The sequence below is a fragment of the Myxocyprinus asiaticus genome, chromosome 19 (genome assembly GCF_019703515.2).
Source record: "Myxocyprinus asiaticus isolate MX2 ecotype Aquarium Trade chromosome 19, UBuf_Myxa_2, whole genome shotgun sequence".
Classification (NCBI taxonomy): Eukaryota; Metazoa; Chordata; class Actinopteri; order Cypriniformes; family Catostomidae; genus Myxocyprinus; species Myxocyprinus asiaticus.
The window spans coordinates 5,381,394-5,405,135 of NC_059362.1; the positions used below are offsets into that span (position 1 = coordinate 5,381,394).

The following is a 23,742-nucleotide window of genomic DNA, read 5'->3' on the forward strand; positions in this document are numbered from 1 at the left end:
CAGTGACTGGGGAATGACTCAGTGGTTGTGGAAACTGGCAGTGACTGGGGAGTATGAGCCCTTCTTCTCCTCTTCCATTTCCAGACAGCCGTAAGCACAGCTGTGGGAGACACGTAAGGCGGCGCCTTGGGAGGCTCGAAGGGCGGAGGCCTGAAGGTCAGAGCCAGGATCACAGAGGCTGGGGAGAAAGTGGTCTCCGCTGAAGGGAGCTCGGAGACCACTGGAGCCATAGTACACCCACCCCTCCCCCCCCCAGGGCTGGAGCGGACATGAAAGCTGGCTCTGGGACAGACGAGGCTTTGAGAACTAGCTCCTTGGCCGTGTAAGGCCTGGAGGGCGAGGCCGTGGAGGGCCTGGAGGAAGGAACTATGGAAGGCTTGGAGGAACGAGCCTCGGAAGGCACTGCAAGAGGGTTGGCCGCTGGAGTAGAATGCAGAAGACCAGCCATTACGATGTTAGTAATGAAGTCACCAAGGGGTAGGCCATCACAGTCCAAAGGGACCATCTCCTTCACCGGTTCATTCAATCCTAACCAGAACATGGTCCTGAGGATTCTCTCATCCCAGCTCACCTGAGAGGCCATGCTCCAGAACCTTACACAGTAAGCCTACACTGAAGACGACCCTTGGGTGAATCGCTCGAGTTGTTCTGCTGGATCCATCTTTTGGGGACGGTCTTCTGTTATGAGACTGGGAAGGACGAGATGAGAGAGTGGGGATCCAACTACAGAACTCTTCATTAAGGAACTCAAAAGATGAAGCAGAAAAAAACAAAGATGAAACTAAAACACTGGAGTAAAATGGAAATCAAGCATAACAGCATTTTGCTGGCTAACTAGGTGAGTAACATCATACACTAACGTGCTAACAAACCAACAAGAACCGACAAAGACTAAGGGAAACATAAGGGCTATACATACACACATGGGTAATGACAAAAGATAGAACACCTGGGATCAAAGATGGGGAACAGATGAGTGTGATCAAACAGGTGCATCATGGGAAGTGTAGTCTAAAAGTCTAAACATAAAGGGAAGGTGATGGGATAAACACAAGGCAGTTCCTGACATGAGCGAACCAAGACAATGAGCCCCGCAACCCATGTAAATAACAAACATAATGTCTGAGCAAGATTTGCTCTCCTTGCTCTACTTTATTTCCGAATGTTTTACAGTTGCTGGTGTGTTTGTTGTTTTCTTTTCATCACGCCTGCCGCTGCGCTCTGACAGCGGGGGTTCCCTCTACGTCATTCTCCTGTGTTACGATTTAACTGGGGCAGAGTTCTGAATAAATTTACTACATAATGTTGGCATCCTTGTACAGATGAAATTAAGTTGTACAAATAGCTCGAACAGCACAAGACCAAAAAAAGTAAAATTTACCGAGGCAGGAGATTGGATCTTGTTCAAAAACATTATGATCAGTGCAACATAACACAGCATTTGAGCTATTAGGCAGTGATATCAGTCTTAAGCATCTTTGTATTCAAATGAGGTTTCTTTATTCGGTGTGAAATGGTGCACATTATCCAGCAATATGTCCATGTTAGCTTGTGCTTTATGTTCACAATATGATGGTCTTGCCAGATTATGACATTGTATGAAATCTGAATGTCTTTTTCTTGTCGAAACACTGCTTCCAAATATTATGCAATATTATAAAATCAATCAGTAATTGAATGAATAACAAACTGCCAGCATAAATAAAACTCTACTGAATGTGTTTCGTGCTGTGAATTTTGTTGCAGCGAAGAGCATGAAACCAAATTTAGAAACCAAAATTGCTGTCCACTGTAAAATCTGGGTCCTGAAGCAAAACCAGTTGAGATGCTCTGGAATATGGCAACTTTAAGTTAGGCAGTATTACTTACAGTACACAAACAGACTTACCGCATTGAGCTGTATTGGTTAGCAATAGACTGATCATCTCCATCAGATCTTTTACTCTGCTGAAATGCTGATGGTGTGTTTGTCCTTGACTCAGAGTCTGAGCCACCACCTCGGCAGTGTGATGCAGCAGATATGGGCGATGTAGGAGGGCTTTCCGTCATGGTCCTGCCTGAAAACCTCCTCCAATGAATCCAGCAACTGCACCACTGAGTCCCAGACTACATCACTACCAACATCTAGACACAGCGAGGGGTCGTGTCCAAAGTAAACTTCTATAACTCCAAACTCCCTAATACCAACTGGTTAGTTTAAATTGGATCAAACCTTTCTCTCAACTCCCCAACCTTCACCATGACCAAATCACTGCGAGGAAAGCAACCTTTATATTCATTTTTATTTATTATTATAAGTAGTATTAAAGGAATCATGATAAACTCTTTTTTTAAATAATTGTATTATCTCCCCTGAGGTCCACTGATAATGTTAATAAAGTTTGTTACACCAAAACAGTCATAATTTAGTAATATATGATAATTTTCCACCCAGTCTCTGGCCCTCTTTCTGAAACACTCATTCCCTATCTGTCACTCACTCGACGTTGTGTCGATGTAGTGACAGTAGGGGTCACTCTTGGGAGCCCGAGACACCTCTGGTCTTTGATAAAAGGCCAATGAAAATTGGCGAGTGGTATTTGCATGCCACTCCCTCGGACATACGGGTATAAAAGGAGCTGGTATGGAACTCATTCAGATTTTCTCTTCGGAGCTGAACGGTCATGCTCATTGAGCTGAATCCTATTGTTCATTCACCTCTGCTGGATCTGGCACATTTCAGCGGCTTCTCCCTCCTCTGCACTGCTGCACTGCAGAGAACGTGCCTGAGCACTTCGGCAGAAAAACAGGAGAGTATATTTTCTGAAAGAGCTTTTTTTCCCTCTAAAAGAGTATATATTTCTCTAAAAGAGCGGCACACGGAACGTCTTTTTAAAGACGCGTCTTTTTAAAGATGCCTTTCCGATTGTGTGTTATTCCTGGTTGCGGCCGTTATCTCTCAACTTTGGATGGTCATGATCGCTGTCTTTCGTGTCTGGGCGCGACCCACATGGAGGCAGCGTTTGTGGATGGTTCATGTTCTCATTGCGAGAACATGACCATGGCAACGTTGCGGTTGAGGCTTGCTTTCGAAAGAAAGCAAGCCACCCCAGCAGCTCCCCGCCTCGGTCCTTATACCTATGGGTATGAGGTCAGCGTGGCTAGCACGGGGGCGATTTGGGGATCCCAGTGGGAATGTCTCCACCGGGTATCCCCCCGCGGACCTCCTATTCCCCAGCACGCTCGTCCGCCCCAATCGGGCTTCCGGATGAGTTCGCTGGCTCGTCTCACGGGGAGTCTGGCTTCTTGTTCGGAGCCCGCGAAGATGATGAGCTCTCGAGCGAAGCATCGGAGAGCGGGCTTGTCCAGCTTCCCCCTTCGGGGACGATTGCCCAGTCACAGGCTGATGCCGAAATGACGGACATGCTTTCCCGGGCAGCCGTGAGCGTCGGGTTAGAGTGGAACCCTCCACTCTCCCCTGAACCCTCGTGGCTTGATGATTGGTTCTTGGGCTCGCGGCGCCGCTCAAAGCAGCCACGCCCCTTCGGCCCGACCCCGGCGTGGAGTCCACTGCAGGAAGCAGATGCCACCCGTCTCACAGCCGGCGCTTAAGAATCCACGGAGGTCGTCAAAGCGTCCCTGAGACGGGCGACCCAGAGACGAGGGAACCCACTCACTTGGAGCTGGTAAAAAGACCACTCCATCCCCCGGTGGAGGGCCGGGCGGAAAATCTTTTGTTGCCTTTTTGTTTGATTTCGCTGCATGCCCAAGTGGCTGCGGTACCCAACAGTTCAGCAAAAGAGCGGCTTCCTTCCTCCCTGGGTCACATACCCGGTGTGCACGGTCGTCACCACGACTACCATCCACGGGTTTTTTCTTGCAGGATTGGCGCTCCAGCGGTGGCCTTTCCGCCCCTGAGCACCCAGCTGTGGCACACAGCCGCCCCTGATGTGGCAGTCTCCACGGGTTACGAGGACAGGCCTCTTCCTCCCCCGTCCCAGGCTGTTCCAGGGGTGGTCACAAGGAGCCAGGTAAGTGCTTCAATGTCCCTAGACTCAGCGCAGCCACGACGTGGTGTGGCACCTCGAGCTCCGCCCCGCCGCGAGGCCCCACCTGCCTCGCGTCGTACGTCCGGTGATGTTGTCCCCTTGATCTCCCTTGCACGGAACTTGGACGTGTGGCTCACGCTTTCCAATCTGTCGCGATGGCTGATCCGGACCGTCCGACTCGGCTACGTGATTCAGTTCGCCAGGCGCCTGCCCAGGTTCAGCGGTATTCACTTCACCTTGGTCAAGAGCGAAAACGCTGCTACCTTGCGCTCGGAGATCGCTACCCTCCTACGGAAGGGCACGATAGAACCTGTCCCTCCAGCCGAGATGAAGAAGGGGTTTTACAGCCCCTACTTCATCATACCGAAAAAAGGCTGTGGGTTGCAGCCAATCTTGGATCTGCGAGTATTGAACCAGGCCTTACACAGACTCCCGTTCAAGATGCTGACGCAAAAACGCATTCTGGCGAGCGTCCGGCATCAAGATTGGTTCGCGGCGGTAGACCTGAAGGATGCGTACTTCCACGTCTCGATCCTTCCTCGACACAGACCCTTCCTGCGGTTTGCATTCGAGGGTCAGGCGTATCAGTACAAAGTCCTCCCTTTCGTCCTGTCCCTGTCTCCTCGCGTCTTCATGAAGGTCGCAGAGGCTGCCCTTGCCCCATTAAGGGAGGTGGGCATTCGCATTCTCAACTATCTCGATGACTGGCTAATCCCAGCTCACTCTCGAGACATGTTGTGCGCACACAGGGACCTTGTGCTCTCACACCTCAGCCGACTAGGGCTTCGGGTCAACTGGGAAAAGAGCAAGCTCCTCCCGGTTCAGAGCATCTCTTTTCTCAGTTTGGAGTTGGACTCAGTCTCCTTGACGGCGCGCCTTATGAACGAGCGCGCCCAGTCGGTGCTGGCCTGTTTGAAGGCATTCAAACAGAAACAGCAGTTCCACTGAAACTTTTTCAGTGGCTCCTGGGGCATATGGCATCCTCAGCGGTGGCCACCCTGCTCGGGTTGATGCATATGAGGCTGCTTCAGCACTGGCTCCAGACTCGAGTCCCGAGATGGGCATGGCGCCACGGGACACATCGCGTGGTCATCATGCCGGTCTGTCACCGTCTTTTCAGCCCTTGGACCGACCTCTCATTTCTACGGGCAGGTGTTCCTCTAGAACTGGTCTCCAGATGCGTCGTGGTCATGACAGATGCCTCCAAAATGGGCTGGGGCGCTGTTTGCAATGGGCACACAGCTGCCGGCCTCTGGACGGGTCCGCGACTGCATTGGCACATCAACTGCCTCGAGATGTTGGCAATTCTGCTCGCCCTGCGGAGGTTCCAGCCGTTGATCCAGGGCAAGCACGTGATAGTTCGGACAGACAACACGGCAACGGTAGCATATGTCAACCGCCAAGGCGGTTTGCGCTCTCATTGTATGTCACAACTCGCACCGCCGTCTCCTCCTCTGGAGTCAGCAGCACTTCAAGTCACTGCGAGCCACTCGCATCCCGAGCAACCTCAACACTATAGCGGACGCGCTGTCATGGCAGGTTACCCTCAGGGGAGAGTGGAGACTCCACCCTCAGGAGGTCCAGCTGATTTGGAGTCGATTCGGACAGGCATAGGTGGACCTGTTTGCTTCCCAAGAATCCTCCCACTGCCCGCTCTGGTACGCCCTCACCGAGGCTCCCCTCGGCATAGACAAGCTGGCCCCCTGGCCTACGCAAATATGCGTTTCCCCCAGTGAGCCTGCTTGCACAGACCCTGTGCAAGGTCAGGGAGGACAAGGAGCAGGTCATCCTGGTAGCACTCTACTGGCCCACCCAGATGTGGTTCTCGGACCTCACGCTCCTCGCGACAGCTCCCCCCTCGCAAATTCCCCTGAGGAAGGACCTTCTTTCTCAGGGACGGGGCACCCTCTGGCACCCGCGCCCAGACCTCTGGAATCTCCATGTCTGGCCCCTGGACGGGACGTGGAAGACCTAAGCTGTCTACGATCACTCAGGCTAGGGCCCCCTCTACGAGGCGCCTGTATGCCTTTAAGTGGCATCTGTTCACTAAGTGGTGTTCATCCCGACACGAAGACTCCCAGAGATGCGCAGTCAGATCAGTACTTTCCTTCCTGGAGGAGAGGCTGGAAGGGAGGCTGTCCCCTTCCACCTTGAAGGTGTACATTGCCGCCATAGCAGCACACCATGAAGCAGTCCTTAGGGAAGCACGACCTGATCATCAGGTTCCTAAGAGGTGCCAGGAGGCTGAATCCCTCCAGACCACGCCTCGTTTCCTCATGGGACCTCTCTGTAGTTCTTCAGGGTCTACAGAGAGCCCCCTTTGAGCCTTTGCAGTCAGGTGAGCTTATGGTGCTCTTCTTGAAGACTGCCCTCCTGACTGCGCTCACTTCCATCAAGAGGGTAGGAGACCTACAAGCGTTCTCTGTCAGCGAAATGTGCCTGGAGTTCAGTCCAGGTTATTCTCACGTGATCCTGAGACCCCGACCGGGGACTATGTGCCCAAGGGGACCCCTTTTGGGACCAGGTGGTGAACCTGCAAGCGCTGCCCCAGTAGGAGGCAGACCCAGCCCTGTCGTTGCTGTGTCCGGTGCGCGCTTTACGCATCTATTTGGATCACACGCAGAGCTTTAGGATCTCTGAGCAGCTCTTTGTCTGCTTTGGTGCACAGCGGAAAGGAAGTGCTGTCTCCAAGCAGAGGATCGCCCACTGGCTCATTGACGCCATAACTATGGCATATCTTGCCCAGGACATGCTGCCCCCGGTAGGGCTACGAGCTCATTCTACCAGGGGTGTAGCGGCTTCTTCTCTAACAGACATTTGCAGAGCAGCGGGCTGGGCAACACCCAACACCTTTGCAAGGTTCTACAACCTCCGGGTGGAACCGGTTTCATCCCAGGTAGTGGCACACAACACAAGCGGATAAGCCCGGGATAGCCGGCCGGGTGTATCGCTTGCACATAGCGCTTCCACCTCCTTTTGAGCTGAAGACGTGCACCATTAACTCCCAGTAGTGCTCACAAGTTTGTTCCCTGGTTGACTTCCTCTGAGCCCTGTGGCAGTTGAGTTTTCGGAGAGATTCACTGCTGGCCCAGTACACGTGCTAACTAAGAGTCATGTTCTGGGGTAGGTGCTCCACATGTGGCGGTTCCCAGTAAGGCTAACCACATGCAATATATATCTTCTGCTAATTCGTTTCCCTGTTGGCAAACTGCGTCTTCCTTGGGCAGAGCCCCTCTGCCCCAGTCTCCATGTTTATAGTAATTTCTCCCCCATTGGGCAGGATCTACCTTGAAGACTCTCCACATGGTTGGAAAGACCATGTGACGTATCCTTCCACTTAAATATCCCCCCCTCTCTTTGAGCGAGGTGTGGTCTGTGCTGTGTCTTCCCCTTGGGAGGGACACCCCCTGACTAGACCTGGCGGCCCAGTCGGATAATCCCCCTTCTTTTTTAGGGAGTGGAAAAAAGAGAAGGGGAAAAGAGGCCACGACTGGGTTAAGCCCGTCTCTATCTCTTGGGTAGTCGACTTGTCCCCAAAAAGGGCAGTTCGACACTCATCACTATGTTGGGGGAGGTTACGTGTCGACCTGGTGTGCTGGCTATGAGGCACACAGTAGTCTGCCCACCACACACCGCCAGTACATGTAACACAGTTCAGCCAATTGTGGCGTTTCGTATAGGGACCCCTAGTGTCAGTACATCGACACAACGTTGAGTGAGTGACAGATAGGGAACGTCATAGTTACTTGTGTAACCTCCGTTCCCTGATGGAGGGAACGAGACGTTGTGTCCCTCCTGCCACAATGCTGAACTACCTGCTGAAATGGCCGGACCTTATATCGGCTCCTCAGCATAAAACCTGAATGAGTGGTTGCATACCAGCTCCTTTTATACCCGTATGTCCTGGGGAGTGGCATGCAAATACCACTCGCCAATTTTCATTGGCCTTTTATCAAAGACCAGAGGTGTCTCCGGCTCCCAAGAGTGACCCCTAGTGTCACTACATTGACACAACGTCTCGTTCCCTCCATCAGGGAACAGAGGTTACACAAGTAACCATGACGGTTTACATAGTCCAAAACACGGTGAACTAGACGCACATGCATACAGTATCATCCTGCACTGACGCGCACATCTCTGGAAACGCATCAAGATGGTTAAAGACATCCATCTAGTATATATTTATATACATCAACAATTAAAAACAGTGTAGATGGGCACAAGATGGCATCCAGGACATGTTTGTGCTCAAAACAGCAAGAGGCAGAGCAGCTGATGAGCTCTTTTTCAGAGTTGTAATATAACATTGCGTCTTTTAAAATTGTAGCAAGATACATTTCAACGGTCAAAGAAGTTTATCTAGTGTGTGTTTATATACAAAAATTATTCAAAATAGAACAGATGGGTTCCCTTTGGTGTTCATGAATGGTTACGCCACACTAAGCCTGTTTTGTTCTGCTCTCTATCTCGTTCTGCTCTATCTTGCGATGATGTAAAGTAGGCGTTGATGTTTTTTCGTGTAGAGTCGATCATGAATTAATGGGGCCTCTAGTGACGTAGGGAAGTCGCGGAAGTAGTTAACGAGGTGTTTTTGCAGCTTGGTTTCAGTAAAGTTTTTATTGAATTGGGGATTAAGTTTTGAGTTCTGATACAGTATGTTTTATAGTAGAATGACCTCTTATATGTTAAAATATCAAGGAAAATTTGATTTCCCATTACATGACCCCTTATTATTATAAAGGAAATATTAAGAGTGGAGACAGGAAACAGGAAGTGAAAAAATGGGACCAAAGGCTGAATCAAACCCGAGTCATCCACAAGAGAAAAGAGAAAAGGTCTGCTACCTTTGACGTCACAGCTCAGAATAGTCTCCAGTGAAGGGTTTGGGACAGTGTGTGTGTTCTTGTGGTGCCTACAGCTAATCAGCATTGTCAGGACTTCCTGCAGCTCCAGAGTGATTAGTCAAATGGCATTTACGGCTCAGTTCATTGGCTCAAACAACTACCCAGAACTGAGAGCAGACAAGCAAATATGGCATCATGAAGATTGTGAACTTCTGGACAGACTAATTGGTTGCATTTTGCAACCGTTTTTCCCGCCAGTGTGACTACATTTTGTTACAGGTTGCACTGACATGACTACAGAGTTTTGGCCAACTCTCCCCTCTATCTCTTTCTCTCTCTCTCCGTTCATGTGTTGCCATTTTCTGTTAAGCAATATCAAACGGAAAAAGCATGAAAAGCGAAAAGAAACCGCTATCTGCTACCTGGATCAATGGACAGAGCAGCGCGAGTGCAAAGCAGGGGCGTTTATTCGCGGATCTGGTCTCGAGCTCTCAACTGCAAAGCGTAAATCATTATAGTGCTGCGAGAGCCAGTGCGAGAAGCATGGTGTGAGTGGTGGAAACCATTTGAATTCGGCACAGAATTCTCGTGGAAACTTGGTGAGTAAACTAGTTTAAAACCACATAAGACAGCCCGACATTATAGATAGCATTGATGCTGAGAAAACACTGTGACGTACAGACAAAAAAACTTTTAAGATATCGCCATCTAAAAAAAAAAAATGCATTTCAGCTGTGCGCTTTGTACACTGCAAAAGAGACCCCACCACACACACACACAAATACACGCACATACTCACAGTAAGGTCACTGCATAACACACGTGTCAAACTCGCTTCAATTCAAGTGGCCCACAAGCTCATTTCTGAAATGTACTATAACAGGGGATCGCAATGTTTCACTGAACAATCATTTAGCGCTTTCCTCGTGAATATAAATGAGTCTTCCCCTGTCATCTGTATGTTCTGGAGCGCATTTTGCTCTCTACAATAGCGGAATGAAACAGCACTACACAGATCAATTATTAACACGGCTCAATCATGGTTAAAGCATGAGCGCAGAGCAGGTGCGGTGATTTGCTGACAGGTCTCAACCACACAGACTATTTTAAATGTGCTTGTAAACCAGTGAGATGTGCGGCGGGGATCGCGAAACCCGTTTGAATGCGGTACAGAATTGTATGTTGCAAAACTCTTATGTCTCATTGATGAAACTAGTTTAAAACAAACAGCCCCCACATTTTAAATGGCACTGACAAAGAAAACAGGAGAAAACATAAATTAGAAGGCTTTTCAATTCTCAAGTCACAACACTTACTAAAATGTACCATGGATTTACTGTAGTGTACTGTTTACTAACTGTACTGTATTGACTATGGTAGTTGTGGCAAGAAAATGTTTCTAAATGTATTTAGACTGCTGTTTTTTCATTACAAAAATGCCATAGTTCTTTATATAGAAACCATAGTTACTAATCATGGTAGTGAGGAGCCATGCATGGTTTTACCTATGGTTACCATGGACTATCATATAACATATACTTGTGTGGCAGCGGGGGCATTGTCAAGCATCTCTCCGGAGAGAGAGAAAGTGGTAAGGGCGCTTACACCTGAGCTAAATTATGTCTAACACCTGTCTCTAATTTCAGTAAGCACAGGGAGAGCGGATAAATAGAGCCACACCGCAAGTAGAAAGGAGAGAGAGCCTGGGCACCACAGACCCGAATAAGAAGCAAGAGTTTTATTACAAATGATGAGAGTTTTATTTTTGGTGAAGCGGTGTGTGATTAAAGTTCAACTTAGTGAATATTGCAAAGAGAAAAATAAATCCTTACCTGAACCAGGAAAGCTGCTTCTCGCCTCCTCTTTACACTGGTGCCGAAACCCGGGATCTTGAAGTTTGGGTTAAAAATGGATGGAAGTCGTCCTGTAGAGTCCTCCCAGTTGGCGGAGATCCTCCAAGCCCTCGCTGGCCTACATCAGAGCCACCAGTAGACATTGCTTGAGCTGCGACAAGACCAAGATCGCCGGTTTGTCGAGCTCCTGCACGCTCAAGCCGAGGACCGGCAGGCGATCCGGAGCCTCCTCAACCAGGAGGCGTCCTCAGCCGTGACCCCGGACGCTCCCACGCCGTTACCCCCGCCCGCATTACAGAAAATGGGGGCGCGGACGACCCCGAGGCCTTGCTGGATTTGTTTGAGCAGACCGCCGAGATCTGGGGCTGGCCGCTCGGCCAATGGGCGGCCCGACTGATTCCACTATTTTCCGGGGAAGCCCAGCTCAACAACTGCCAGCGACGAGTCTCTTGGCCTACGGAGATTTAAAGAGAGCCAACGGGTTGGTCGCACTCCGGAGGAAAGTCGTCAACTCTTCCGGAGCTTGAAGTTGGAGAGCTCCGACCGCCCTTTTGCCTTCGCCCAGCGGCTCCGTGACGCCTGCCGAAGATGGCTGCTAGCGGGGGAACGCGATGTCGATGGAGTTATCGACCAGGTGGTACTGGAGCAATTCACACATCAACTGCCAAAAGGGATGGCGGAGTGGGTACAGTGCTGTCCGGAGGAAGCTGTCCGGCTTGCGGAGGACCACATGGCGGTGATCCCGAGGGCAGAAGAGCCCTCCTACATTTTTTCTCCTCCCTCTGTCTCTTCCCCCTCCCCTCTCTCCTCTCGTTCTGCTCTCTCTCCTGGTCCTGTTCCTGCCCCACGCAGACGAGGAGGACTTCAGCCCCTGAGACCAGTTCCCCGGGTGTGGGAGGCGACACCTACCCCTATCCCAATGCCCCGCCGCTCTCCCCCTCGGGGGCAAGTGCGGGCGAAGCGCCTGGGCCGGCCTGCTGGAGGTGCGGAGACCCGAGCCACTTCCGAGATCAGTGCCCTCTGATGGAGCTGGGGACGGTGTTGCGGGTCTCTGACCTCCCACAGGCTGCCCCTGACCGGGCCAGAGCGTACCGGATACCGGTAAGTGTCAAGGGGGGTACTCACCAAGCGTTGGTGGACACAGGGTGTAATCAAACCACTATCCACCAACCTGAGGCATTGGTCACAACTAAAATGGTGAAGGTGAAATGTGTACACGGGGATATTCACAAGAATCCGGTGGTGACCCTGACGATTAAATTTCAGGGGAAAAAGCATAGAGTGGTGGCCGCGGTTAGTTCCCGCCTCACCCATCCGCTGATTTTGGGGACTGATTGGCCTGATTTCAAAGTTTTATTAAAGGGAATTTGCGCGGATGGGTCCTGTATGAAATTAGGGAGATGTGTGATGTGCGATGCTCTGGCAGGGGAGGCGGAGCCGGGGCCGTCCTCGACAGATCCACGTCATAATGACGAGAGAGGGGGAGAGGCTGCAGCCCCTCCCCTTCTCAGGGAATTTCCTGAGGGGGATTTCCCTTTGGAGCAGTCACAAGACAAAACCCTCAAACACGCCTTCGACCAAGTGAGAGTCATCGATGGTCAACAACTCCAGCCGGACATCGCCCTTTCATACCCCTATTTTGCGATTATAAATGAGCGGTTGTATAGAGTGACACAGGACACTCAAACTAAAGAGGATACAACCCAACTTTTGATTCCAAGGAGCCGTCGGGAAATGGTATTCCAGGCGGCTCATTATAATCCCATGGCGGGTCACCTAGGAGAAAGGAAAACACTGAACCATCTAATAGCCCGTTTCTATTGGCCGGGTATTGGCGGCGATGTCCGCAGGTGGTGTGCGGCATGCCGCGAATGCCAGCTGGTTAACCCACTGGCCACCCCAAAAGCGCCATTGCGCCCTCTCCCTTTGATCAAGGTCCCCTTTGGGAGAATTGGAATGGACCTCGTCGGGCCATTAGAAAGGTCAGCACGCGGACATCGCTTTGTATTGGTCCTAGTGGACTATGCAACGCGATATCCGGAAGCCATGCCTCTTCGCAACATCTCAGCACACAGTGTTGCGGAGGCACTCTTCAAAATAATCTCCCGGGTGGGGATTCCGAAAGAAATCCTCACCGATCAGGGCACAACATTTATGTCACAGACACTACGCGAACTGTACGAGTTGTTAAATATTAAATCGATTCGCACCAGTGTATACCATCCTCAAACGGATGGTCTGGTGGAACGATTTAATAAAACACTCAAAAACATGATTTGTAAGTTCGTACATGACGATGCTAGAAATTGGGATAAATGGCTCAACCCCCTGTTATTTGCAGTACGAGAGGTCCCGCAAGCCTCCACTGGCTTCTCCCCATTCGATCTGCTGTATGGGCGACACCCACGCGGCGTGCTTGATGTATTGCGAGAGGCCTGGGAGGAGGAACCTTCAAACAGCAAAAATGAAATTCAGTACGTTCAGCACTTGCGGAGACCACCTCTCACCAAGTCAACTCGCGGAGGTTGCTAGGCTGCAACAGGAGTTTGCGGACGTGTACAAACCTCATCCATCACCACATCGAGACCGAGCCGGGGGTCGTGGTACGTAGCCGCCCCTATCGATTACCCCAACACAAGAAAAAAATAGTTCGGGAAGAATTAGATGCAATGCTCGATATGGGGGTAATAGAAGAATCCCACAGTGATTGGTCCAGCCCAGTTGTTCTAGTGCCTAAGAGCGACGGGTCTGTACGACTCTGTGTGGATTATAGAAAAGTCAACACGGTGTCTAAATTTGATGCATATCCAATGCCTCGCGTTGATGAGTTGCTCGATCGGTTGGGCACTGCTCGATTTTACTCGACATTGGATTTGACGAAGGGTTATTGGCAGATCTCCTTGACACCAATTTCCCGTGAGAAAACCGCCTTCTCCACACCGTTTGGATTACACCAATTTGTGACACTTCCATTCGGTTTGTTTGGGGCCCTGACTACGTTTCAGCGTCTCATTGACCGAATCCTCAGACCGCATTCAGCCTACGCCGCTGCCTATTTAGATGACATCATCATTTATAGCAATGATTGGCAGCGGCACATGCAACATCTGAGGGCGGTTCTGAGATCGCTGCGCCGAGCGGGACTGACAGCGAACCCAAAATAGTGCGTGATTGGACGGGTGGAGGTACGGTATCTGGGGTTCCACTTGGGCCATGGGCAGGTGCGTCCCCAAATTGACAAGACAGCGGCGATTGCGACCTGCCCGAGACCCAAGACCAAAAAGGGGGTGAGACAGTTCCTGGGGCTGGCTATTATAGAAGGTTCGTGCCTAATTATTCGGTCATCACCAGCCCGCTGACTGATCTCACTAAAAAGGGAGCTCCAGATCCGGTCCAGTGGACGGAGCAGTGTCAGTGGGCATTCACGCAAGTTAAAGCTGCACTTTGCGGGGGGCCGCTTTTACATTCACTTGACTTCTCTCTCCCTTTTGTTTTACAGACAGATGCTTCAGACAGGGGGCTGGGGGCCGTACTCTCGTAGGTGGTGGAGGGGGAGGAGCGCCCGGTGCTGTACATTAGCCGTGAGCTCTCGTTGAGGGAAACTAAGTACAGCACCGTAGAAAAGGAGTGTCTTGCCATCAAGTGGGCGGTCCTCACTCTCCGGTACTACCTGTTGGGGCTGGCCTTCACCCTCTGTTCCGATCACGCCCCACTCCAGTGGCTCTACCGCATGAAAGATACCAATGCCTGGATCACCCGTTGGTACCTGGCTCTTCAGCCGTTTAAGTTCAAGGTGGTCCACAGACCGGGGGCGCAGATGGCTGTCGCTGACTTCCTTTCCAGGAATGGGGGGGGAGTGGTAGGCAGGCCGGATGCCGCCCCGGCCTGAGTCGGGCGGTGGGGATCTGTGGCAGCGGGGGCCTGGTCAAGCATCTCTCCAGAGAGAAAGAAAGCAGTAAGGGTGCTTACACCTGAGCTAAATTATGTCTAACACCTGTCTCTAATTTCAGAAAGCACGGGGAGAGCGGATAAATAGAGCCACACCACAAGTAGAAAGGAGAGAGTGCCTGGGCACCACAGACCCGAACAAGAAGCAAGAGTTTTGTTATTACAAATGATGAGAGTTTTATTTTTGGTGAAGCGGTGTGTGATTAAAGTTCAACTTAGTGAATATTGCAAAGAGAAAAATAAATCCTTACCTGAACCAGGAAAGCTGCTTCTCGCCTCCTCTTTACAACTTGTTAAAACTATGAATATTATGGAAGGAATATGGTCAATTTTCAAAATTATTATGGACCAAGCTATCAGTTTTCCAACTGTATAAAATGTGTTTACTTGTAATGCTCTCTGATTGTAGGAAAATGTAAGTTGTTTTGTTTGCCTTCAGAAATTCCAAGACATGACTGTAGTTTAATCAGTAGGAGCCTGATAAAAGGAATCTGTAAAGAAAACCACTGTCAGAATATATCAATTTAGACGTTACTGTTGTTAATATAATAATTTTCAATAAAATTCCCAAATACTTAATTCCCTGTTTGGGCAACTGAAAGGCACCCGGCTGGAAGGCCGTTACTGGACAGTACGCTGTCAAAGCCAAAGCTTCGGATTTAGACCAATTGACTTTGTATACTGAGAATTTGGAAAAGGAGTTAATAATTCTGTGGAGGCAAGGCATGGATCTAGTGGGGTCGGAGACAAATAATAAAATATCATCTGCGTAAAGCAGAAGCTTATGCGCTACACCTCCCGCCGTCACCCCTGGAAAATCATCCTCTTTTCTTATCGTGGCTGCTAATGGTTCCAGGGCAAGCAGAACAATAATGGGGAAAGAGGGCAATCCTGCCGAGTGCCCCTACCATATGAAACGCCTTTTCGGCGTCAAGAGAGATGGCAGCAACCGGAGATTGATCATTCGCTATTGACCACATGATATTCACGAGACGCCTAATATTATCAGAAGAACTACGGCACAAAGTTCCTAATATCTTCATCAGTGGATGAAGACGTGGAACCATAGAGATCAAGATAGAACTCTTTAAAGGCATTATTAATATCAATAGCCGAGGTAAATATTTTACCACAAGCAGATTTCACTGAGGGAATGATAGAAAAAGACTCTCTCTGCTTTATATATCTAGCCAAAAGTTTTCCTGCTTTATCACCCGACTCAAAGTATGACTGTCTTGCCCTGAATAACCAAAACTCCACTTTCCGTGACAAAATAGTATTACATCTATATTTCAATCGGGTCAATTCTCTGAGGCCATCAGATGACGTACGGCGCTTCAGCTCTGCCTCAGCACTTTTAATATTTCCTTCCAACTCCACAAGTTCTTGTGCTTTGGATTTTTTAATGAATGAGGTATACTGTATGATCCAACCCCTAAGAACCGCCTTAAGTGCCTCCCAAGCCACGCCCACAGAGGATACTGAGGACCAGTTGGTCTCCATATAAACACTGATTTCAGTCTTTAACATTTGTTGGAAATCAGGATTTTGCAAAAGGGACACATTAAGGCACCAACTATAAGATTTCTTTTTCTCTATATGTGGCATCACCTCTAAACTCACCAGAGCATGATCTGAGATTAAGATATTTCCAACTGAGCAATCAACAACAGATGAAATGAGGGATTTGGATATCAAAACAAAATTTTATTCTAGAATAAATCTTATGGACTGATGAAAAAAATTTATAGTCCCTACCAGATGGGTTCAAAAGTCTCCAAATATCTGTAAGACCAAGATTTTTACACATCCTGTGAAGCGTCAGTGTTGCTCTAGGGGGCTTGCACACTTTTGCTTCTCTATGATCAAGGACTGAGTCCATCAAAAGATTAAAGTCTCCTCCCAATATTATATCATGAGGTGTGCCAGCGGCATGCATCATCCCTTCAAGATCTATAAAAAAGCCCTGATCATCAGCGTTAGGTGCATAAATATTAGCCAAAATCAACCTTTGCCCTTGAATTTCAACTAACACAATAATTACTCTTCCTAATTTATCTTTAATCTGTTTGAGACATTTGAATTGTAGATGTTTATTTACCAATATAATGACTCCCTTGCTCTTACTTGAGCCAGTACTAAAGAAAACATGTCCACCCCATATCTTCCCAAATTTTTCTTGAAGAAACACTATATCATATTTCTTACGTTTAAAAAATCTTTCTTTTTATGGGGTGCCCCAACCCATTTACATTCCATGTGGAGAGAGATAGTACACTCATATTAATGTTTGACATTTTGATATAGTAGAAAAAATAAATTGTGTGTCAAAAACAAAATTATACAGACCACATTCCCCATTAGTGAAATAATCAACCCCCGAACATCTCCCCGAACAAAACAAACAGAAAAAAGAAAAACGTGCGCATTAACCCCACGCACGACAGCGCCAACCAGCGACAATCCCTCTAAATTCAAAAGATCCATGAACGCCCACGAGTCCCCACGACAACTTTGCCATCGGATTGCTCAATTTTAGGCAAAATTACATAACAGAAAATATTTTGTAAAATAAACCCAGTCAATAGGAAGAATGAACACAAAGAATGTGTAGATTAATTTACAGAACTGTCTCAAGGATGTGATCTTCCACAAAACAAATTCCAGCTGATATAAAACCGTTCAGATTCCTCGGACAGACAAACGAATGTTCCGTGAGCCGGCTGTTATGAGTTCAGCGGATGACGTAATCATTCCAATGTCCCGTAAAAAAACTCAACAAAACAAACTACAGCCAGCAGGAGGAATAAGCACGAAGAACGAACAGATTAATCCACAGCTGTTCCAAAGGAGTGTTATTCAATAGAACAAGCTCCTGCCACTAGGCAGAGCCAATACAAAAAGAAACAAAACCGGCATCCCGGTTCCCCGGATGATCGAGCCAATTCACTTGGAGGCTGTATAAAAGTAATATACCATGACTTACATAATCCGTCGACTTCATAAAAGACATCCTTTGTGTGAGCAGCATGTAGATATTTTGCGGTCATCCGTAGTGTCTACTTTCAATCTGTCCAGGAACTTCAATGCAAAAGTAATCTTTCATCAATGCAAAAGTTTCTTTAAGGAAAGTGTTATTCACGAAACAAGCTCCAGCCGCTCGGCGGAGCCAATGCAAAAAACCCAAAATGCCGCCCAGCTTCCTCAAGACTAAGTACAGAGAGTCAGGCCCACTCACATGAGAAACATCCAATGGTTTACTCAGACATTGATTCTATAAAAGACATTGACAGAGTTGGACATGTAAATACTTTGCGACCGACCTTCGTTTCTATTCTCAGTTTGGCAGGAAACATCAAAGCGAACGAGATCTTTTTCTGTTGTAAGAGTTTCTTACATTCCTTGAGCCGATCGCGTTTTTCTCTTATCGAACTCGCAAAGTCCGGGAACAAGAAAATATTATGGTTCTTCCAAGAAAGCTTCCCTTTGCTCCTCGCCTGGTGCAACACAAGATCTTTATCGGATGATCTCAGAAATCTGGCTAGAATCGATCTCCCTCAGCAGATCTCCGAGCCGGCACTCTGTGAGCTCGCTCGATTTCCAGCTTATGGCCTGTTATGTCGAGCAGACTCAGGAAAAACTCGTTTAGGAATTTCACCATATCTCTGCCCTCTTCATGCTCAGGAATTCCAACAATTCAAATGTTATTCCTGCGGCTTCTATTTTCAAGATCTTCAAGCTTTTCAAGGAGATGTTCCAGATCAACTTTGGTTGTGGGCGGATTAGCGGTTAATTCCCTCTCCGAAGATTCCAGAAAATCGATTCGTTTTTCAACATCAGTCACTCTTGTACCTAACTCGGAGAATTTTATTTCCATCGCCGTAATTGATCGACGTATTACAGCGAGATCCTCCAAGTCAGCAAGAATCTTCGTCAACATCACCGACATGTTGGACAACTGACGCTGGAATCCTTCTCCCACCACGCCATCCAAATCGAGTCCCCGATCTGTAGGCCTGTCGGGGCTTTCATCCTGAACACGTAAGTGTCTTTTAATGTCTCCAGAGTCCGAGGATTTTGACTTCTTTGCCATGTTTTGCAACAAAGGGAAAATGTGTAACTGGGTGTATCAAATTTCACCGGATTATAATATGAAAATAATCGAAAATTCAGCAAAGTGCACAGAACTTCTTGCATGGCGTCACGTCTTTTTCCTGACACCCATTTTTGAAGCTACTACTCGACCAATACGCGTGGGTCCGGCGTTGCGGGCTTGTGGACATGCGCACAACATCTGAAATGTAGGTGGCTCTCTAGAACATTTTAGCTCTCAAAGATGAGCTCATCCATAGACATTCAGTCTAATTTTCAGTTCATGCACCACCCCAGTTGTTTCATCAAATATCTCAGCCTCTCAGTGGGCTGAGCTCTTCCCATTGCGATTATATATAAAACATTTTACCATCAATAGTAAATAACATATTTCAGATGATTTGTTTCATCATGCTTTTCCTGCTGGACCGCATATTTTGTTCTGGACATCTAAGATATAACACTGGATTATTCACACAAGCAAGCTCACAGACAAGCAAAAAATAGCAAATTTTGTAAAAAAAAAAAAAAACTGCCTATGGTAAAAGCAGATTTAACGTTTTTAGCTATATGGGGCTTACAGCAGCAGTAATCAGCGCATAAAAGAGACGTTTGTATTTGAGGTCTTACAGATATCATATTTCACTTTGTGATTCTTTTGAAAATCTTTCAAACTGTGGTATTAGGGCAACAAAATAAATTTTCCTAAGAGTGAGAGCTTTCATTTGATATATGATTTTTCTATTTAAGTACTGTTTGAAAGATATTAATATATTTATATTAATATTTCTACCACATGACCTCTAGGTGGCACTGATTTGCGACACAAATGTTTTCAGGCCTTATTTTGTTATTTTATGTAACATAAATGTAGCAGTGATGTTTATCTATGAAAAGTTTTCAAACGATACTCCATATGCCTGACTTGTATTCGGAGACTTCAGAGAGCATAAAATTTTTTCGTGACATAGCACCCCCTTTTGGATACACTGGTGGGTCCGCAGATTTTAAGAGGTAAAAACTATCGGAATGTTACATTTTCATAAGGTCAAATGCAAAATAGAATCAAGGGATTTAAAGCCTGGACCTTTGTAAATTATGGGCAAAGCTAATTTTTCTTCTAATGCTCTCTGATTGTTGAAAAATATAACTGGTTTTGTTTGCCTTCAAATTTCCAAGAGATGACTATACTTGATAAAAGCTTAATAAATTGAGTCCCAATTCAGTCATACTGTCAGAATAATTTAGCCCCACATAAATTAGCTGTTAACTGTTTACTTTTTATAGATATTATAGATAACCTTCCTGTTGTTGACGCCAGTAAATTTATATCTGCACGCCAACTCAAAATCAATGCTATACTGTTGAATGAGCATTTGAGTGGAGCAAAATATTAAATATTACTGGTACTTGCACTTATTTTTGTAAAATAATATCACTTTTATTATTAGTTTCTGTATTAAAATTTTTCATTTTATAGGCCACAGACCCCAACCCCATACCAGTGCTACCAAATGAGGTGCTGTTGCCACCACCTGTAGGACTTGGTGGATCTGGTGCCACCGCTCTCAAATGTTAATCTGGAGCCCTGACTTCTGGGTACTGCATGCACCAGCCGACCAACTGCCTTTGAGATTAATGGAAATGCATGAATGTTGGAACTTCAGATATTATGACCTACTTGCTATATCAATTTCATGGCTATGCTGTAAACTTAAGGCTATTGGTTATTTTAAAAAACGATGAACCCAACGATTCATCTGCAATTTCTTGTTTCGACAGAAAATACAGAAGTAATTGCATTTGTCAAGCCACTTCATGGGGTCTTTAAATGTGAATGAAAATTCCTGTGTAAAATCTCAGTTTTTCTGGTGTCTGAAACATGCAGATAAATCCGTTCTGTGTCCTGCCAGCGCTGGTCTTCAACAGTAAGCATGTGAGCAGCAGCTGTTGTCTGAGATGCAGCAGATCTTCATGAAGTTCTTGAGCTTTAGTTCTCCAGTCTTGGTCCTGCTGTTTGAGTCTGTTAACCAGAGACTGAGTAAAGAGTAAGACACCTCCTGATGGCCTGATCTTAATAAGCCACAGCTACAGCCAGTCTGCACACTTGCAGCTCACCGCTCCTACACATATGAAATATGAATTAAATATAATTATAGTAATTAATCAGACCCCCTCCTTTAAGTCTATGGGGTTTTTTTTTCACCAGTTCTATTGTCCAACAGGTGAAAATAGTAAGTCTGAACTTCTCAACAAGCTGCATAATTTGAGGTATCATTTATAGCAATAGAAGATAATTAAGTAGCCCATTGGACAATATTACTGTAATCAATATTTGGATGTATTGAAAAAATAAAAATGACAATATCACCTAAAGTTATTTATAGTTAACTTACAGTTTATTTGAAAAGCCTGTATGTTTGTTGATCCTTTGGGAAATAATTTCATCATATAGCCATTAACTCAAGAAATTCATAATGTCATCATTAACTCAGATGACTTTAACAAAAAGTATTGAATGTACCAGAGTACAACTACATGTTGTTGTTTTTATCATACGTACCATGGTAATGCATCCATGGTAGTACTCTTTGAAGAACACTGGAACAGTGTTATCAAATAACAAGGTATCACCGCAGTACATTTTGAAAGCGTTATCAGCCCTTGCTAGACTATTAACCTCAGTGATTGGTAAAAGTGTGATTTTTAAAGTTATATTGAGTTTAATGTAGTAAAGATAATCATGATGATAGTGATGATGATGATTATAATATACAATGAATGTTGTTGTTGTAATGAGTGTATGTTATTACAGTTCGCAATTAGGCCTATATAGACTGTGATAGATATTACAGTTTCATTTTTGTTAATACATGATTTTCTGTAAAGCTGCTTTGAAACAATGTGTGTTGTGAAAAGCGCTATACAAATAAAAATTACTTGACTTAAAATCCTTATCAACCTCGACCAGATGAAAAATATAAGGATAGACTGTTCTTTTAATTCTGTCAAATAAATTATATACAATCAAATTATTCATGAACTGCCCAAAGAATTTAAGGGGGCAGCGTTAAATTAGAAAACATATATTTTAACATTAGACATTCAATTTCTATTTTAAATTCACTATTGTTTTATATAGAATTGTTATATAGTCTATACAGTATTTAACTCAATTACATCAGAAGTAACTAATTAAATTACTAAAAAATTTAGAGTAATTCCTTACCTTTTTTCAATGAAGTAATTTAATTACAGTAATTAATTACTTAGTACTGCATTACACCCGTCACTGGTTGACAAACATGTTTCGCGGTCCATTGGAATATCTGCTAATAAGGTATCTATGTATGTATATCTGTGGTTACTATTGTGATGAAGAATGGTGCTTGTGCTTAGGTTGAGGATGGACTTTCACTTTCATGTTGTACTTGGTTTTAGAGCTGCTTAGCTCTATAAATAGCTGCTGTTAAATTTACAGTGTAACAGCTTTACATGTATTAGATAAACCTAAGTAAATTTGACAAACCTAATGAAACTGAGTTAAAATTACTATAGTAAATTAGTTTCACCTAATCCAACTAAATTATGTTGGCTCAGAATGAAACTGACTTAATCTGAAAGAAAGACTAAATTACTTGTAAAAGCTTTCTACTATTCAATTAAGTAAGGGTGATGACCATTTTTTGAGTGTGTGAAACTTTAAGCATTTTCTTAATACTCTGTATTTTTGTCTTGTTTCACAGTAAAAAATGCTCTTTTTTTTTTTTTTTTTTTTTAGCATAAACCTAACAAAACGTTGTTAAATGTATGCTTAAAACAAGAAAAAAACAATTCCCCAACTAAGAAAAATAAACTTTTTCTGACTATTCAAGATAGATTTTCATGATATATCTTATGTAATTTTGAATCTGATCCTTAAATTTTAAATTGATCCTGTTTCAAAGATGCTTACATATATTTCCTAAAAAAAAAAAGAACAAGACAAAGATATTCATCAAATATTATTTGCTGTGTGATCAGGAAAACGAATCAGAAAACAGCAGTTAAATTAACGAACAATTCATGTGCTGCCAATATTAAGTATTTTTAGACCAAGCGCTGAACCGTCAATGGTACGCGTGAATAGTTTTCCTGAACTTTGACTCCTGTGATAGGAATAAGCAAAGTCAGACTCAACAGGCTTTAGACCAACACTACATGCGATTCTTAGAATGGACATCCATTTTTGCAAATCACATTCTTGAAAATCAACAGCAGACTCAACACAGATTTGCAGATCAGAGGCTGTGTTGCAGGCACAGGTCAAGCTGGAGCTGGATGGAGCTGAAAGTCATCATGTCTTTGAAGTGTGGGCATCTCTTTACACTTTTGCTCTTTATTCTGCCCATTACAGGGATCAATGTTAAGACTCTACGGCATGAAGAAAGTCAAACTTTAACTTAAAAACACTTTGATTGTGACACTGTATCATGAACATTATTATAAGTTACTGAGAGATATGAAATTTCTGATCTCATCTAAGCGGCAAAAGTTTTGCAATGTGAAATAAAAAAGTTTGTTGTGTTGTTTTTCATTGTTAAAAAAATTTCTCCTATCCCAGTTTAACATACTGAGACAACAAGTATAAGTATATATATTGTGACTCTGTGGTGCTATGAAAACATTGCTTTGTTTGTTTGAGTATATATGTGGCAAGTTTGTTAAGTTATTTGTCAATTAATCGTTGTAGGCCATGAACAATAATTTTACTATCTTATCTGCAAAACATTAACTTTTTGTCAGCTACATGACAATACATGACCAACTATTATGTCATATGTATCAATACATGAAGGTAAATACAAAACAAGTATGAAAAGTATGTTTTTTAGAACATTCAAAATTGCTACAAATATTTATAGGCACAAATGGAAAACAATGTCAGCAACAGATACAGAAGAACCAAGATTCTGAGTAAAAAATAATTTTGATTAT

At 45.5% G+C, this 23,742-nt stretch overlaps 2 protein-coding genes and 1 pseudogene across 2 annotated transcripts in view; 1 reads left to right on the forward strand and 2 right to left on the reverse strand.

Annotated features, from left to right (window-relative positions):
• The window catches only part of LOC127409881 (unconventional myosin-VI-like), a 490,797-nt gene that overhangs the window by 295,813 nt on the left and 171,242 nt on the right, over positions 1–23,742 (reverse strand). The gene's annotated exons all lie outside the window — the stretch shown is intronic.
• Positions 196–21,713, reverse strand: LOC127410461 (meiosis-specific protein MEI4-like; annotated as a pseudogene).
• On the forward strand, positions 7,654–15,195 carry LOC127409893 (uncharacterized). Its single transcript, XM_051644848.1, has 2 exons — positions 7,654–7,769; positions 8,072–15,195. The coding sequence occupies exon 2, from the start codon at positions 11,314–11,316 to the stop codon at positions 13,255–13,257; it is 1,944 nt and encodes a 647-aa protein (XP_051500808.1). The 5' UTR covers positions 7,654–7,769; positions 8,072–11,313; the 3' UTR covers positions 13,258–15,195.